This window comes from Sapajus apella, unplaced genomic scaffold (genome assembly GCF_009761245.1).
Source record: "Sapajus apella isolate SASKATOON/1434 unplaced genomic scaffold, GSC_monkey_1.0 scaffold269, whole genome shotgun sequence".
Classification (NCBI taxonomy): domain Eukaryota; kingdom Metazoa; phylum Chordata; class Mammalia; order Primates; family Cebidae; genus Sapajus; species Sapajus apella.
Window position 1 is genome coordinate 27,884 of NW_022437209.1, and position 17,280 is coordinate 45,163.

At 46.6% G+C, this 17,280-nt stretch overlaps 1 protein-coding gene across 1 annotated transcript in view; it reads left to right on the forward strand.

The window, feature by feature from the left end:
* Positions 1-7,909: 7,909 nt before the first annotated feature.
* PTPN9 (protein tyrosine phosphatase non-receptor type 9) overlaps positions 7,910-17,280 on the forward strand; it is a 103,731-nt gene continuing 94,360 nt past the window's right edge. The window contains exon 1 of the mRNA XM_032271971.1: positions 7,910-8,395. Within this exon, the coding sequence (XP_032127862.1) occupies positions 8,333-8,395 (63 nt within the window). The 5' untranslated portion in view covers positions 7,910-8,332. The remainder of the gene's footprint in view (positions 8,396-17,280) is intronic.

Genomic DNA, 17,280 nt, shown 5'->3' on the forward strand with positions numbered 1-17,280 from the left:
GGTGTGAGCCACCATGCCTGGCTTTTTTTTTTTTTTTTTTAAGATGGAGTCACACTGTCGCCCAGACTGGTATGCAGTGGTGCCATGTTGGCTTGATGCAACCTCTGCCTCCCAGTTTTAAGCTATTCATTCTCCTGCCTCAGCATCCGGAGTAGCTAGGATTACAGGTGCCTGCCCCCATGCCCAGCTAATTTTTGTATTTTTGGTAGAGACGGGGTTTCACCATGTTGGCCAGGCTGATCTCGAACTCCTGACCCCGTGATCTCCCTGCTTTGGCCTCCCAAAGTGCTGGGATTACAGGCATGAGCCACTGCGCCAGGCCAAGATTTTTATTTTTTATTTTTTTCTCTCTTGTTGCGCAGGCTCGAGTACAGTCCCTTGATTTTGGCTCACTGCAACCTCTGCCTCCCAGGTTCAAGCAATTCTCCTGCCTCAGCCTCCGGAGTAGCTGAGATTACAGGCGTGCAGCACCCCACCTGGCTAATTTTTTTGTATTTTTAATAGAGAGAGGGGTTTCACCATGTTGGTCAGGGTGGTCTCGAACGCCTGACCTCAGGTGATCTGACCATCCAGGCCTCCCAAAGTGCTGGGATTACAGGCGTGAGCCATGGTGCCCAGCCCAGTCTTTAAGATTTTATTGGGGCCAGATGTGGTGGCTCACACCTGTAGTCCCAGCACTTTGGGAGGCGGAGGCCTGAGGATCACAAGATCAAAGGACCAAGACCATCCTGACCAACATGGTAAAACCCTGTCTGTACTAAAAATACAAAAACTAGCTGGGTGTGGGTACGCCTGTAGTTCCAGCTACTCTGGAGGTTAAGGCAGGAGAATTGCTTGAATTCAGGAGGCAGAGGTTGCAGTGAGCAGAGATCATGCCACTACACTCCAGCCTGGGTGAACAGAGTGAGACTCTGTCTCAAAACAATAACAACAAAAAAATTTGATTGGACAGGATTATAGTACCATACTTGAATTCATTGGTTCAAGCCTGCAGTTAGAGGCAAGCCAGGAAGCTGCCTCTCTACTCTGGCTCTCCTGGATTTACCTCTCAGAACAAAGCGGCCAGCCAGCTGCCTTGCACTTTGTTTTTTTATTCATGTTTCTGCTCAGAAATTTTCAAACATTGTTCTGTTAAGACAGTAATGGATAATAGTTCCGGAAAACTCTTTTCCCTTACACACCCACACGCCCACACACACAGCTGGGCCTCTGAAAACATTGCTGAGTTCTTTCTCTTAGCCTACTCAGTTGAACATCTTTATTAATTTTCCTCACTGAATCCCTCATCAGGACTTAGAATACCTGGGTCCAAGATCTAGCTCAATACTAATTAATTAGTTGTGTGACTTTGGATAAATCATTGACTCCTGCTGTCCTGCTGATCAGTGGGCAAAACAAATGTAAAGTGTAAATAGCCGGGCGCGGTGGCTCAAGCCTGTAATCCCAGCACTTTGGGAGGCAGAGGCGGGTGGATCATGAGGTCAAAAGATCGAGACCATCCTGGTCAACATGGTGAAACCCCGTCTCTACTAAAAATACAAAAAATTAGCTGGGCATGGTGGTGCGTGCCTGTAATCCCAGCTACTCAGGAGGCTGAGGCAAGAGAATTGCCTGAACCCAGGAGGCGGAGGTTGCGGTGAGCCGAGATAGCGCCATTGCACTCCAGCCTGGGTAACATGAGTGAAACTCCGTCTCAAAAAAAAATAAAATAAAATAAAGTGTAAATAGTGATTTGAGAGACTCCATCCTCTCCTGTCTCCAGTCGGTGGTTTGTATTACTCAGATGCTGCTGTTTCTTATTCCCATTTAGTCCTAGAGCCATTTGCTTGCCTAGGGAGAAAAAGCATATTTGGCCTGGCACAGTGGCTCACACCCAACACTCTGGAAGGGGCAGGCAGGCAGAGCACTTGAGCCCAGGAGTTCAAGATCAGCTTGGGGCTGGACGTGATGGCTCACACCTATAATCCCAGTGCTTTGGGAGGCCAAGATGGGTGGATCACCTGAGGTCAGGAGTTCGAGACCAGCCTAGCCAACATGGTGAAACCCCCATCTCTACTAAAAAAAATACAAAAATTAGCTGGGTGTGGTATTATATGCCTGTAATCCTAGCTACACTGAAGACTGAGGCATGAGAATCTCTTGGACCCGGGAGACAGAAGTTGTAGTGAGCTGAGATCACGCCACTGCACTTCAGCCTGGGTGACAGAGGGAGAGACCCTGTCTCTTAAAAACAAAAAACAAGGCCGGGCACGGTGGCTCAAGCCTGTAATCCCAGCACTTTGGGAGGCCGAGGTGGGTGGATCACAAGGTCAAGAGATCAAGACCATCCTGGTCAACATGGTGAAACCCCGTCTCTACTAAAACTACAAAAAATTAGCTGGGCATGGTGGCGCGTGCCTGTAGTCCCAGCTACTCAGGAGGCTGAGGCAGGAGAATTGCCTGAACCCAGGAGGCGGAGGTTGCGGTGAGCCGAGATCGCGCCATTGCACTCCAGCCTGGGTAACAAGAGCGAAACTCCGTCTCAAAAAAAAAAAAAAAGGCAAGATTGTGGTTACCTGAGTAGTAACTGGCTGGGAGGGGGCAAAACGTGAGGCTTTGGCAAGTTGAGAACATTCTATTTCTTTATCTGTGTATTGGGCACAGTTACATGAGTGTGTTCAGTTTATGAAAATGTATCTGGCTGGGCGCAGAGGGTCATGTCTGTAATCCTAGCACTTTGGGAGGCTGAGGGGGGCGAATTGCTCTGAACTCAGGAGTTTGAGATCAGCCTGGGCAACGTGGTGAAACCATGTCTCTACAAAAAATTTAAAAAATGTGCCAGGCCTGGTGTCTTGTACCTGTAGTCCCAGCTATTTGGGAGGCTGAGGCTAGAGGATGGCTTGAGCCAGGAAGTGGAGGTTGCAGTGAGCCAGGATTGTGCCATTGCACTCTATCCTGGGCAACAAGGTGAGACCCTGTCTCAAAAAATAAAATTAGAAAAAATTCATCAAGCAGTATACTTATATTTAAACTTTTTCTGTATGTTACACTCCAATAAAAAGAAAACAGCCTGGGCTCAGTGGTTCACGCCTGTAATCCCAGCACTTTGGGAGACTGAGGCAGGCAAATCACCTGAAGTCAGGAGTTCAAGATCAGCCTGGCCAACATGGTGAAACAACGTCCCTACAAAAATAGAAAAATTCCGGAAGACAAAGGTGCTTTGGCTAAGCTGGTGGAAGCTATCCACACCAACTACAATGACAGATATGATGAGATCCGGCGTCACTGGGGAGGCCATGTCCTGGGTCCCAAGTCTGTGGCTCGCATCGCCAAGCTCGAAAAGGCAAAGGCTAAAGAACTTGCCACGAAACTGGGTTAACTGTATACTGTTTTCTTTAAATAAAAATAATTTTAAAAAAATAGAAAAATTAGGCCGGGCGCGGTGGCTCAAACCTGTAATCCCAGCACTTTGGGAGGCCGAGGCGGGTGGATCACGAGGTCAAGAGATCGAGACCATCCTGGTCAATATGGTGAAACCCCGTCTCTACTAAAAATACAAAAAAAATTGGCTGGGCATGGTGGCGCGTGCCTGTAATCCCAGCTACCCAGGAGGCTGAGGCAGGAGAATTGCCTGAACCCAGGAGACGGAGGTTGCGGTGAGCCGAGATCGCGCCATTGCACTCCAGCCTGGGTAACAAGAGCGAAAACTCCGTCAAAAAAAAAAAAAAAAAAAGAAAAAGAAAAATTAGCCAGGCATGATGGCTGGTGCCTATAATCCCAGCTACTCGGGAAGCTGAGGTGGGAGAATCTCTTGAACCAGGGAGGTGGAGGTTGCAGTGAGCCGAGATCGCTCCATCCATTGCACTCCAGCCTGAGCGACAGAGCCAGACTCCATCTCAAAAAAAAAGAAAGAAAGAAAAAATGTAAAGACCATATAGGGAAAAGTCTCCCTTTCATTTCTGTTCCCCAGACTCCCAGTTTTTCTCTTGGGAGACAATGTTGCCTTTCTTGTGTATTGTTCCAAAGCTTTTCTTTTTTCCTTTTTTTTTTTTCGAGGCACAGTCTTGCTCCGTCACCCAGGCTGGAGTGCAGCGCTGTAATCTTGGCTCACTGCAACCTTTGCCTCTCTGGTTCAAGGGATTTTCATGCTTCAGTCTATGAAGGTATATGCCACCACACCTGGCTAATTTTTTAATTTTTTTTAGACAAAGTCTCCATCTGTCGCCCAGGCTGGAGTGCAATGGCGTGATCTCAGCTCACTGCAACCTCTACCTCCTGGGTTCAAGCGATTCCCTTGCCTCAGCCTCCTGAGTAGCTGGGATTACAGGCGCGCACCACCATGCCCAGTTAATTTTTAAATTTTTAATAGAGATGGGGTTTCGCCATGTTGGTTAGGCTGGTCTCGAACTCCTGACGTCATGATCTGCCCACCTCCGAAAGTGCTGGGATTACAGGATGAGCCACCACGCCCAGTTTCAACCATGCATGAGGATTGTATTTTTTTTTTTTTTTTTTTTTTTTGAGACGGAGTTTCATTCTCGTTACCCAGGCTGGAGTGCAATGGCATGATCTCGGCTCACCGAAACCTCCACCTCCTGGGTTCAGGCAATTCTCCTGCCTCAACCTCCTGAGTAGCTGGGATTACAGGCACGCGCCACCATGACCAGCTAATGTTTTGTATTTTTAGTAGAGACGGGGTTTCACCATGTTGACCAGGATGGTCTCGATCTTTCGTCCTTGTGATCCACCTGCCTCGGCCTCCCAAAGTGCTGGATTACAGGCTTGAGCCACCGCGCCCGGCGAGCATTGTATTTTTAATAGAGCCCGGTTTTCACCATGTTGGCCTGTGATCAGCCCTGGCAAGTGAACAGCCCACCTCGGCTTCCGAAAGTGCTGGGATTACAGGTCTGAACCACTGCACCCGGCCAAGCTTTTTGGTGTATAAATTTGCATAGTTAAAAAAACTTGCATAGTTAAGGCTGGGCCAGGTGGTTCATGCCTGTAAACCTAGCACTCTGGGAGGTCGAGGCAGGCAGATCACCTGAGGTCATAAGTTCAAGACCAGCCTGGCCAACTTTAGTAGAGTGAAACCCATCTCTACTAAAAATACAAGAATTAGCCAGGCATGCTGGCACACACCTGTAGTCCTAGTTACTGGGGAGGCTGAGGCATGAGAATCGCTTGAACCTGGGAGGTGGAGTTTGTAGTAAACCGAGATCATGCCACTGCATTCCAGCCTGGGAGACAGAGCAAGACTTCCTCTCAAAAAACAAAAACAAACAAACAAAGATAGTCTTCCAGAGGAGTGTGTGGTTGCAATACTGAAACTAACTCCTGGAAGGAGTGATGAAGTCAACCTCCAGTCAGCTGTATTGATGCAAAGGAGAAAATATCCTAGCTGAGATAAAGATTCAAACACCAGGGATATCTTTGATTCTCACCAAGGGCAGCCTGAAGTTCCTATTGCATTAATGCAGAAATTAGGTGAGGTCAGGGATTGCTTTTATTTTATTTTATTTTATTTTTTTGAGACGGAGTTTCGCTCTTGTTACCCAGGCTGGAGTGCAATGGCGCGATCTCGGCTCACCGCAACCTCCGCCTCCTGGGTTCAGGCAATTCTCCTGCCTCAGCCTCCTGAGTAGCTGGGATTACAGGCACATGCCACCATGCCCAGCTCATTTTTTGTATTTTTAGTAGAGACGGGGTTTCACTATGTTGACCAGGATGGTCTCGATCTCTTGACCTCGTGATCCACCCGCCTCTGCCTCCCAAAGTGCTGGGATTACAGGCTTGAGCCACCATGCCCGGCGGGATTGCTTTTAAAATCCTAGAAGGCTGGGCACAGTGGCTTGAACCTGTAATCCCAGCACTTTGGGAGGCTGACGCAGGAAATTCGCTTGAGCCCAATGGGGTCACCTTGCCTGCTGCCTACACAGCCAGTACATCAAGACAGCGGAATTGCAATGGCAAAAGAGTAATTCATGCAGAGTCGGTTGTGCGGGAGACTGGAGTTTTATTATTACTGAAATCAGTCTCCCTGGAGCATTCGGGGATCAGAGTTTTTAAAGATAATTTGGTGGGTAGGGGCTTAGGGAGTGGGGAGTGCTGATTGGTCAGGTTGGAGATGGAATCATAGGGAGTTGAAATGAGTTTTTCTTGCTGTCTTCTGTTCGTGGGTGGAATGGCAGACCTGTTTGGCCCAGATTACCAGTCTGGGTGGTGTCAGCTGATCCATAGAGTGCAGGGCCTGCAAAATATCTCAAGCACTGATCTTAGGTTTTACAATATTCTCAGGAATTTTGTAAATACTCTCAGGAATATTGTAACAGTGATGTTATTCTCAGGAGGAATTTGGGGACATTTAGACTCTTGGAGCCCGAGGCTGCATGACCCCTAAATTGTAATTTCTAATTTTGTAGCTAATTTGTTAGTCCTGCAAAGGCAGAATGGACCCCAAGCAAGATGGAGGTCTTTTAGGGAAAGGGTTGTTATCAATTTTGTTTCAGAGTCAAACCATTAACTGAATTCTTTCCCAAAGTTCTGCCTAAGCCAAGGAATGAACAAGGACAGTTTAAGGATTAGAAGCAAGATAGAGTTGGTTAGGACTGATTTCTTTCATGGTCATAATTTCCTCAGTTATAATTTTTCAAAGGCTGTTTCATCAGGAGTTTGAGACCAGCCTGGGCAAGATAGCAAAACCCCCATCTCTACAAAAAAGAAAAAAAATTAGCCAGGCACAGTGTTGTGCACCTGCAGTCTCACTTACTCAGGAGGCTGAGGCAGGAGGATCGCCTGAGCCCAGGACTTTGAGGCTGCAGTGAGCTGTGATTACGCCACTGCATTCCAGCCTGGGCAACAAAGTGAGATACTGTCTTACAAAAAAAAAAAAAAAAAAAAAAGAAAAAGTAGCATCACAACTCACAGCACCCTCCTGTTGTCTGAAGGCCCCTCTCTTGGGTCTCTCAGGACTGGCTCCAGGGCTTCAGCCTTGGAACTAGTTGTGGACTTCTTTGGGTCCCTTTGGATATTTATCTTTGGCTTGGAATAATGCAACACACCAAATCCAGCCTTGCCTTCCCTATGTCCCTTTTCGTCCCCAAATGACTCCAAGGCTGTACCCCGATCCTGAACCCTTTGCTGCACTTGCCCTAGTGAAAATCAAAGGTCTGCAAAGGCTGCGTCATTCCTGAATGAGGTACGGAGTCGGATGTCGTTTCTGTGGGGAATTAAAATTAGCTACACTGGAAATGAATTACAGGATACAGCGAGTAAGGAGGGAGAGAGAGGGAGGCAGATGAGATTCCTTCCACCTGAACATCCTGGCCTGGCAGGCAACCTTTCCAGGGTCTTTCAGGCTGCAAGCGACAAATAGATGAGGATTGTGGGTTTCTCACGCGATAGGTGGCAGCGCAAGTTAACCCCAGGAGTGGTGCCAGTCAGCAGATAATTTGCAAACGAATGTATTCTCCTCCTCCTCCGAGGATCTGAGCCTCACGAAACACCCTCTTCCTTTTTGTCCCTCCCGCAGTGGAGTCGCCTTCCGTCCAGCCCAGGTCTCTTCCCCGCCCGGGTCCCCTCCCCCTCCCGGTCCCCATCCCCCGCCCGGGCTCCTCTCTGTCTCCCCCTCCCGGACGGCTTCCTAGCTCTGCCGGGCCCTACTCGCCGCCTGCTTGTGAATGAGACGCTCAGTTTCTCAATGGAGCCGCGGGGGGCTCGGGCGGCCGCAGGGCGGCCGCAGCGTTGGCCTTGAGCCAGGAGGGGGGCGCGTTTCCCTCGCTCCCTCCCCGCTCCCTCCCTCTCGCTGCGGCCGCCCGCGGGGAGCCGGGCTGAGGCCGCCGCACAAGTCGCAGGGCCAGCGTCCGCGAGGACTGCCCAGCTGGGCGGCCCCGAGCGCCGTGGCGCTGTGGAGGAGCGGGAGCGCGGCCGAGGAAGCCGGACGCCGACGGGGCCGGCGGCCTTCGGGCCATTTCCGCCGACCCTTCGCTCCGGGCTCTGAAAGTTCCTGATTTCCAATTTCCTTTTAAATCCCGAGCGGCTGTTAGCTCTTCGCCTGCACTTTTTCTCCCCGGGGAGATAGCGGGGAGTGTGAGGAAAGGAGCGAATAATATAAAAAAGGATTTCCTCCCGGAAGAGAGAGGCAGTTCGGGGAGATTTTTCTTAGGGAAGCTGAAGCGGCGTTTGCGGCCGCCGCGGGCGCCGGGCCCTGCCGGCCCCACCATGCGCGAGCCGGCCCCGGGCTGCTGAGGCGCGGGGACGCGGAAGCGGAGGTCGAGCGCGCCGGGCTCCCGCGCTCGCGAGCAAGTCCTGTCCGCCGGGCGGCGGCGGCGGTAGTGGCGGCGGCGGCAGCGGGGGAATGGAGCCCGCGACCGCGCCCCGGCCCGACATGGCGCCGGAGCTGACCCCGGAGGAGGAGCAGGTAAGCGGGCCCGAGGCCGCCGCGGTGGGTGTGTCCGGGCCCCCGAGGCCTACGCCAGCCTCTGCCTCCCCAGCCCCGGCTCTTCGCAGTCCCCAGGCCCGCCGCGCCCCCGCGCCTGTGCCCGGCCCGGGGGCCTCCCCCACCGCCGACCGCGCCCCAGGCCGCCACCCCCTCTTCGGGGGAGCCGCGGGACCCTGCTCCCGCCCCCGCCGCCTCTGTCCCCGAGGCTGACGGGCCTCCTACGGTCCCCTCCGCACCCCACCCCCCATTCCAGGGGCAAAGTTCCTTGGATCCAGGGGTTTGCAGAACCGCTACTTGCTACCGGCCCTTCCACCCCCTCGTAAATGTTTTCCGTGAGGGTTTGTGGCTTTTGAAGGGCAGGAAAAGCCCCATTTTGGGGGGTGCTTCCTGTGGGGATTATCTCCCTTCTCTAGGAGGGTCTGAGAGTACTGGATGCATAGATGCCCTAGTTTTTCAGAGGCGCCTCTTAGGTTTCTCAGGCCCACTTGGGCAGGTTCTGGAATATCCAGCCCTTCCTGTGGTCCTCAAGTCCCTGGCCTTGACCTCCCTATTCAGCTATCGCAGACGGTGCGCATCTCCTCACCCCCCTTCGCCACCCTCGTCTCATCTGACTGTCTCCATCTTTTTGAAGCTTACATTGAGCTCTATTGTTCCTTAAAAGCCTGTGACCTTTCGTTCTCAGAAGATAGTGGTTTGCTATTTCATTTCGGGGGCCTTGTAACTTTCCCTCCCGCACATGCCAGCTGCGGAGACAGGGACCACTCCTGAGGAAGATGGGAAGGCCTGTTAGCTTAGATTGGGATCCCTACGGGCTTTCTCTGCCTCTTCCTTGGCACTGCCCATACCCCGCCATAGCTATGCTCGAATATAGCCATAGTCTGATTCCACGTTATAAATAAAAAAATTAAAATAAACATGAAAAAAGAAAAAAGGCGAGCCATGCTGGCAACCCATTTCAAGCTCTACAGCCCTTGTTTCCGAGGCCCACATCCGCTAGCACAGCCTCCAGTGCAAAGACAATCTAGTTTAACAAACTATTATTGGCTAATGGGCTTGTTGACCTGATTTTTAAAAGTCCTTTTCTTTTCTTCTCATTTGTGGGATGACATTTTTAATATTTGGCCTCAGGCCACGGTTTCGCGTTTCGACACCTGGTGATAAAATCAGTGTGGGCAAAAATTTTTTTAAAGAATTCTGCTTTGTACAAGCAGAGGCAATGAATGGCCTGGTAACTGCAGTTAATAAAATGCTAGTCAGACCCTAGTGCAAGCAGGTGGCCAAGGAACCCATCCTGCCAGAATTGGGAAGTACTTCAGTAGTAAGATAGGACGTGTTGGCTGATTTTAAAGGGACAAATCTCTTTCTTTCATCCTTTTTCTTGGGTCAGTCAGATTTCTGTTTCTAAGACTTAAAGCCATCAGTATTCTATGCAAATGACATCCGGTTGCAAATTTGAAAACTTTAGTTTTCAAATGTCAATACTATGTCAATACTATCAATACTTTAATATTTACCAGGAAAAGTAAATATTAAAGTATTGATAGTATTGACACAGTGTTGGCTTTAATCTGTATATAGTGCATACACATATATACAGGTATGTTGTTTAGTAAAAACCTTATCTTTTACACTCAAGTGAATGTGATGGGCATGAACAAGGACTAGGATGGAAACAGCAAAATATTTATTAAAGCCAAGAGATTATGTGTGTGTTTTTAAAAAATCTTCTCTTTGTTTCTACAAAATATTATTTTACAACCATTTCTATATGTGGAAACATAAACAAAAGCAGCATAGTTCTAATTATGGTAATGCCTGCCTGGTGTTACCATTTTTTAGTTCAATATCACATGAGTACTCTTTTTTTTTTTTGAGACTCCACTAGCTCTGTCATCCAGGCTAGAGTGCAATGGCGTGATCTCCGCTTACTGCAACCTCAGCCTCCCAGGTTCAAGTGATTTTCTTGTCTCAGCCCCCTGAGTAGCTGGGATTACAGGCACGTGCCACCATCCCTGGCTAATTTTTGTATTTTTAGTAGAGATGGGGTTTTACCATGTTGGTCAGGCTGGTTTGGAGCTCCTGACCTCCTGATCCACCCACCTTCGCCTCCCAAAGTGCTGGGATTACAGGCGTGAGCCACTGTGCCTGGCCAAGAGTATCTTAACTATTAAGAGTTCTTTAAAAAAAATTTTTTTTTTTTTTTTGTGACGGAGTTTTTGCTCTGTTGCCGAGGCTGGAGTGCAATGGTGCGATCTTAGCTCACTGCAACTTCTGCCTCCTGGGTTCAAGCGATTCTCCTGCCTCAGCCTCTCGAGTAGCTGGTATTATAGATGCTCACCACCATACCTGGCTAATTTTTTTATTTTTAATAGAGACAAGATTTCACCTCGTTGAATTTGGCCAGGCTGGCCTCAAACTCTTGACTTCAGATGGTCCGCCCACCTCAGCTTCCTATAAAGTGCTGGGATCATGGGCGTGAGCCACTGCACCCGGCTAAGAGTGCTCTTAAAAGAGTTTTTAAAAAAATATTTAAATTAAACAGCAGCAAATAAGTGTTAGCCTTATCAAAGTAGTCCTCATGGGAAATGACGCATTCATTCTATAATGCTGCCCTATTGCGCAAACCAAATTTTTTTTTTTTTTTTTTTTGTTGAGACGGAGTTTCACTCTTGTTACCCAGGCTGGAGTGCAATGGCGCGATCTCGGCTCACCGCAACCTCCGCCTCCTGGGTTCAGGCAATTCTCCTGCCTCAGCCTCCTGAGTAGCTGGGACTACAGGCACGCGCCACCATGCCCAGCTAATTTTTTGTAGTTTTAGTAGAGAAGGGGTTTCACCATGTTGACCAGGATGGTCTTGATCTCTTGACCTTGTGATCCACCCACCTCGGCCTCCCAAAGTGCTGGGATTACAGGCTTGAGCCACCGCGCCCGGCCGTGCAAACCAATTTTAACATTCATTTGGTGTCGATTTCAAAGCTTGTGGCAGACTCTGAAATTTCTTCAGGGTGGGAAAATTCTTGTACTTTTGAGAGTCAGTCTGATTTCTGTAAATAGCAAAAAACATTTTAGAACCTTATTTAAAGTAGGGGATCAAACTGGGTTTACACATTTTCATGCAAAGGTATAGTGGACTTAGGCCCTTTTTGGCCTGTGTGAACAGTCTTGAAGACATTTCTGAAGAAGAATACCTCCTGAGTGATATCTCCTTCTGTACAGTCATGTGAATCAGAAACTCAGAAGTCTTAGATACTGCTGTCCCTCTGCCCTTGTATACAATACAGTGTTAGATTTTCCTGAATATTTCTTGAATTCATTGGCTTCCTTCTACAATAGCTGCCATCACCCTGGTCCAAGTTACTGTCCTGACAGGACTTTTGTTTTACACCTGATCCATCTGTATTCCAGAATGCAGAAGCCAGAGTCCAATTGAAAATCTGATTTCGTCTTCCCCTTAGCCTGCCTGCCCCGAAAAGAAGTATTCAAAAACCTTTAGTGGCTTTTTTTTTTTTTTTTTTGGAGACAGGGTCTCACTTTGTCACCCAGGCTGGAGTCCAGTGGTATAATCATGGCTCATTACAGTGTCGACCTCCTGGGTTCAAGCAGTCCTCCTGCCTTAGCCTCCCAGAGCCTTAGGATTGCCGGCCTCATCGTTGCTCTTGAGATCAAGTTATAACTTTTTTTTTTTTTTTTTTGGACCGAGTTTCACTCTTGTTGCCCTGGCTGGAGTGCTATGGTGAGATCTTGGCTCACTGCAACCTCCACCTGCCAGGTTCAAGCAAGTCTCCTGCCTCAGCCTCCGGAGTAGCTGGGATTACAGGCATGTGCCACCACACTTGGCTAATTTTGTATTTTTAGTAGAGAAGGGGTTTCTCCGTGTTGGTTAGGCTGGTCTCGAAGTCCAGACCTCAGGTGATCTGACCACCTCAGCCTCCCAAAGTGCTGGGATCACAGGCATGAGCCAACACGCCTGGCCCCAAATCACAACTTTTGAATGTAGGCTATATATCTAGGCCCTTGTGCAGCCTAGGCCCTAGCTAATTCTCACACTTGTTTCTGCTCCATGCACACTGGCCTATAGTCCTGCGTTCTTGCCATTTTTCTTCTTACTTACAGGATCTTTGCAGGGGCTGCTTGCCTCCATCTGGAAACACCTCCCTTTGTTAACTCCCTCTTCATCCTTCAGCTCTCAGGTTTCCTTGATTTCAGTTAGATTAGATTCTAACCTACTAGGTTCTCAGAGCAGCATTTACTTGTCCTTCACATCACTTATCACAGGTTAACAGTTATTTTTGTGATTACATGACTGCAAGTAAGCTCTATGTGGGTTGGGACTATTTTTGCTTTTGCTCCCCATCATATGTACCTTGCCTACCATAATGATTGACATAATGACTGGCACTTAAGGAATGCAGAATGAATGAAGAGTAGCTGTACTCCTGATTTGTATACAGACAGTATCATCTTCTTCAGAGTGGCTTATAAAAATAAGGACATTGCACAGTTTGATTTTTTTCCCCTTCAAATGGCAATATATACTTTGATTTATATGCTGTACGTGTGTTGATACAGTTTTTGAAAGTTATGATTACTGCTTAGTCTCATTTTCTATCTAGGCATGTGTTGAACTGATACAAATCCTCATTTGTAACTTTGATGTTTCTTGTTTTTTACAGCTCCTCAATAATTATAAAGCCTACAATTGGGCTACAAGGACATATATGATGTTCTTGCCTTTAAGAAGCTTATATGAGTAACAGTCATAACAATATCTTGTCTTAACTCCTGTTTTGAGTCAGGCTCTGTGGTGGGCATTTCACATGAAATTAATTCTCCCTCCCAAAATTGGAATTACTACCCTGACTTTGCAAAAGGGAAGGAAATTGCCCAAGGTCATAGTTAGCAAGCGATGGAGCCATGATTTCCACCCAGGTGTAGGTTTTCTGCCTTCACTGCCAGTGTTTCCTCTATTACACTACATTACTTCCCAAGAAGCCATTAGCCAATTTACTTAGATGCCTAAGTGGGTATAAAACAGCTAATATTTTGTGGGTTTTGGTATTGATATATGTGTTTGGTTTTGGTAATGCTTCTTAGAATATAGTTTGAAAAGTACAGACAAAGGAAAAGATTTAGAAAACCTTTACTCACCTATATATTGCCAGCAGAAATATATTGTATACTCTGTGCAGAAATTATGATGAAATGGCTCTTGGAAAAAAATTTGTTCCTCAAAACAGAGTTGGAAACTCTCCATTTCAATGTGTGGTAATATTTTTAAAAATTTTCATTTTCTTTGTATCTTCTTTTTCTCTTGCGCAAGAAGGCTATTCTTAGAGCCAAATATGAAGACTCTTATCTCTCCAAACTGTAAAAACTAAGATGTTTTTTGTGTCACTAATATATTCCCTTTTTCCCTTTTTGATATATTTATATACAAATGCAAAAGCCTTTCTTTTCTTTTTTTTTTTTTTTTGGAGGCAGAGTTTTTGCTCTGTCATCCAGGCTGGAGCAAAGTCTCAGTTCACTGCAACCTCCACTTTCCAGATTCTCCTGCCTCAGCCTCCCGAGTAGCTGGGACTACAGGCATGCACCATCACACCCAGCTAATTTTTGTATTTTCTTTATAGTAGAGATGGGGTTTCGCCATGTTGGCTAGGCTGATCTCCAACTCCTGACCTCAAGTAATTAACCTACCTTGGCCTCACAAAGTGCTGGGATTACAGGTGTGAGCCACCACACCCAGCCATAAAAAACTTTTTTTTTTTGAGATGGAGTCTCACTCTTGTTGCCCAAGCTGGAGTGCAATGGCACGATCTTGGCTCATCACAACCTCCGCCTGCCAGGTTCAAGCAATTCTCCTGGCTCAGCCTCCCAAGTAGGTGGGATTACAGGCGCTCGCTGCCATGCCTGGCTAATTTTTTGTATTTTTAGTGGAGATGGGGTTTCACTATTTAGATGGAGATGGCCAGGCTGGTCTTGAACTCCTGACCTCAGGTGATCCACCTGCCTCAGCCTCCCAAAGTGCTGGGATTACAGGTATGAGCCACCATGTCCGGCCAAAAGCCTTTCTTAATGGGCTGGCAGTTTGGCAGTTTGAAGGACAATTTCTACATATAAGTATTAATCTTCATTCTCATTATGTTATAAGATTTTTTTTTTTTTTTTTTTTTTTGAAATAGTCTTGTTGCCCAGGCTGGAGTGCAGTGGCGCAATCTCAGCTCACTGTAACCTCCACCTCCCGGGTTCAAGCGATTCTTGTGCCTTGGCCTCCCAAGCAGCTGGGATTACAGGTGCCTGCCACCACACTCAGCTAATTTTTGTATTTTTAGTAGAGATGGGGTTTCACCATGTTGGCCAAGCTGGTCTCAAACTCCTGACCTCAGTTGATCCTCTGACCTCGGCCTCCCAAAGTGCTGGGATCACAGGTGTGAGCCATGGCGGCCAGCCATCTGTTTATATTTTTATTTGAAACCAAAGACAGTTTTATACATATAGTATTTCTTTCATATTAAAACAATTTATGATTATTTAAAGTTGCTGCAACAAATAATTTTATATTTTCAAAGCCTCTAAATAAAATTTTTATTTTTAAAATTAGTTTTATTATTTTATTTTTTAAATAAGAGAGACAAGGTCTCACTGTGTTGCCCAGGCTGGTCTTGAACTGCAGGGCTCAAACAATCCACCTTGGCCTCCCAAAATGCTGGGATTATAGGTGCGAGCCACCATGCCCAGCCTGAAAATTCTTTTTTGTTTTGTTTTATTTTTATTTTATATTTTTTATTCTGAAAATTCTCGTTTTAAAGTTTGTTATTTAGACCTTATAGTATTTAAGAAGTAATAAGGAAATGCATGTGGAGAACTTAGCCCAATGTTTATATAATAAGCAGTCAGTAAAGTTAGCCATTATGATATTCATCATTTTTGTTTTTTTTTTTTTTGTTTGAGACTGAGTCTCGCTCTGTTGCCCAGGCTGGAGCTCAGTGGTGCCATCTTGGCTCACTGCAACCTCTGCCTCCCAGGTTCAAGTGATTCTCATGCCTTAGCCTCTGAGTTAGCTGGGATTACAGGTGCCCACCACCAGGCCTGGCTAATTTTTATATTTTTAGTAGAGATGGGGTTTCACCATGTTGGCCAGGTTTGTCTCGGACTCCTGACTTCAGGTGATCCACCCACCTTGGCCTCCCAAAGTGCTGGGATTACAGGCATGAGCCACCGTGCCCATCCTCATTGTTTTTCAGTAGTGAAAAATTTTAGAATCATGTTAGCTTAAGCCAATTACAAAGGAAAAAGATACTCGTATCCATCCTAGGGACCATTACCTAATACAGGTTCTTATGAATTCCAGAAAATTATTATCTTGCATTTTTATAGTGTAGTTTTCAAAAGCCTATGCTAATTGTATGCTATGGTTTTTGCTTTTTTTTTTTTTTGGAGACAGGGTCTTACTCTGTCACCCAGGCTGGAGTGCAGTGGCATGATCATAGCTCATTGCATCTTTGACCTCCCAGCCTCAGGTGATCCTTCCACCTCAAACTCTCATGTTCCTGGGACTATAGGCATGTTATCACACCCGACCAATTTTTAAATATTTTTTGCTTAAGCATTCCTCTACCTTGGCTTCCCAAAATGCTGGAATTACAGGCATGAGCCATTGTGCCCAGCCTGATTTGTAATTTTATAATGGAATCTTTTAAAGCTAAAAATTTAACTGTTTTACCATTGACTTCAGAGATTTTTGGCATTTTTCCCAAGGATAAGGGTTTTCGTCCCATTTCTTGTGGCCAGGAACTTCCCTTTTCCCACAGTCTTACATGTCCTGTGCTAAAAGTCATCTGTCCCCCCGGAAGTTACCATATGCCAAGGACCAAATTATTTATGATGTTAATTTGAGGCCTTCTACAGAGAGAGGGAAGTAAAGCTGAAGAACTAAATTTTCATTATTGCCCATAGTTTATGATATTGTAAGTAGCAATTAGGTAAAATCTCATTCGAATGTGAGAATTTTATTCTTAAAAATTTCTGAGCACATCAAGGGTCTTGGACTTTACTTTTGTGAATATTAAGGGGCCTGGAGGTTTTCTCTAAGGAACCTGACCTAGTACTTAATGAATGAATTGAAAAGACCCTCCTTTAGAAAGGTACCAAACTGTTTTTTTTTTTTTTTTGAGAAGGAGTTTTGTGGTTGTTGCCCAGGCTAGAGTACAGTGGCACAATCTCTGCTCACTGCAACCTCTGCCTCCTGAGTTCAAGTAATTCTCCAGCCTTAGCTTCCTGAATAGATGGGATAACAGGTGCCCACCACCATGCCTGGCTAATTTTTATATTTTTTTTAGAGATGGGGTTTCACTCTGTTGGCTAGGCTGCTCTCGACCTCCTGACTCAGGTGATCTACCCGCCATAGCCTCCCAAAGTGCTAGGATTACAGGCATGAGCCACCTCGCCTGGCGAGGAGCTACAGTGTTTTAAAGAGGTAAAAGTTAAGATTTACTGTGAGTAAATTTGAGTTTCACTTTCTTTTTTTTTTTTTTTAGATGGGGTTTCACCATGATGGCCAGGCTGGTCTTGAACTCCTGACCTCAGGTTATCCACCCACCTCAACCTCCCAAAGTGCTAGGATTACAGGCGTGAGCCACTGCGCCCAGCTGAGTTTCACTTTCTGACTTTTGTGCATTTATTGTCTTGGAAAAGACATAGTAATTTTGGAATATACTAACTTTGTTTTCAAAATATCAAGCCCCATTTTATAGAGAGGCTGGTCCATTGCAGTGCCAAAATTAGAGGTCATAGAACCTAACCCTGATTATTTGTTCAGATACAGCCTCAACCTCTAGTGTAAGTTTTTTTTTTTTTTTTTTTTTTTT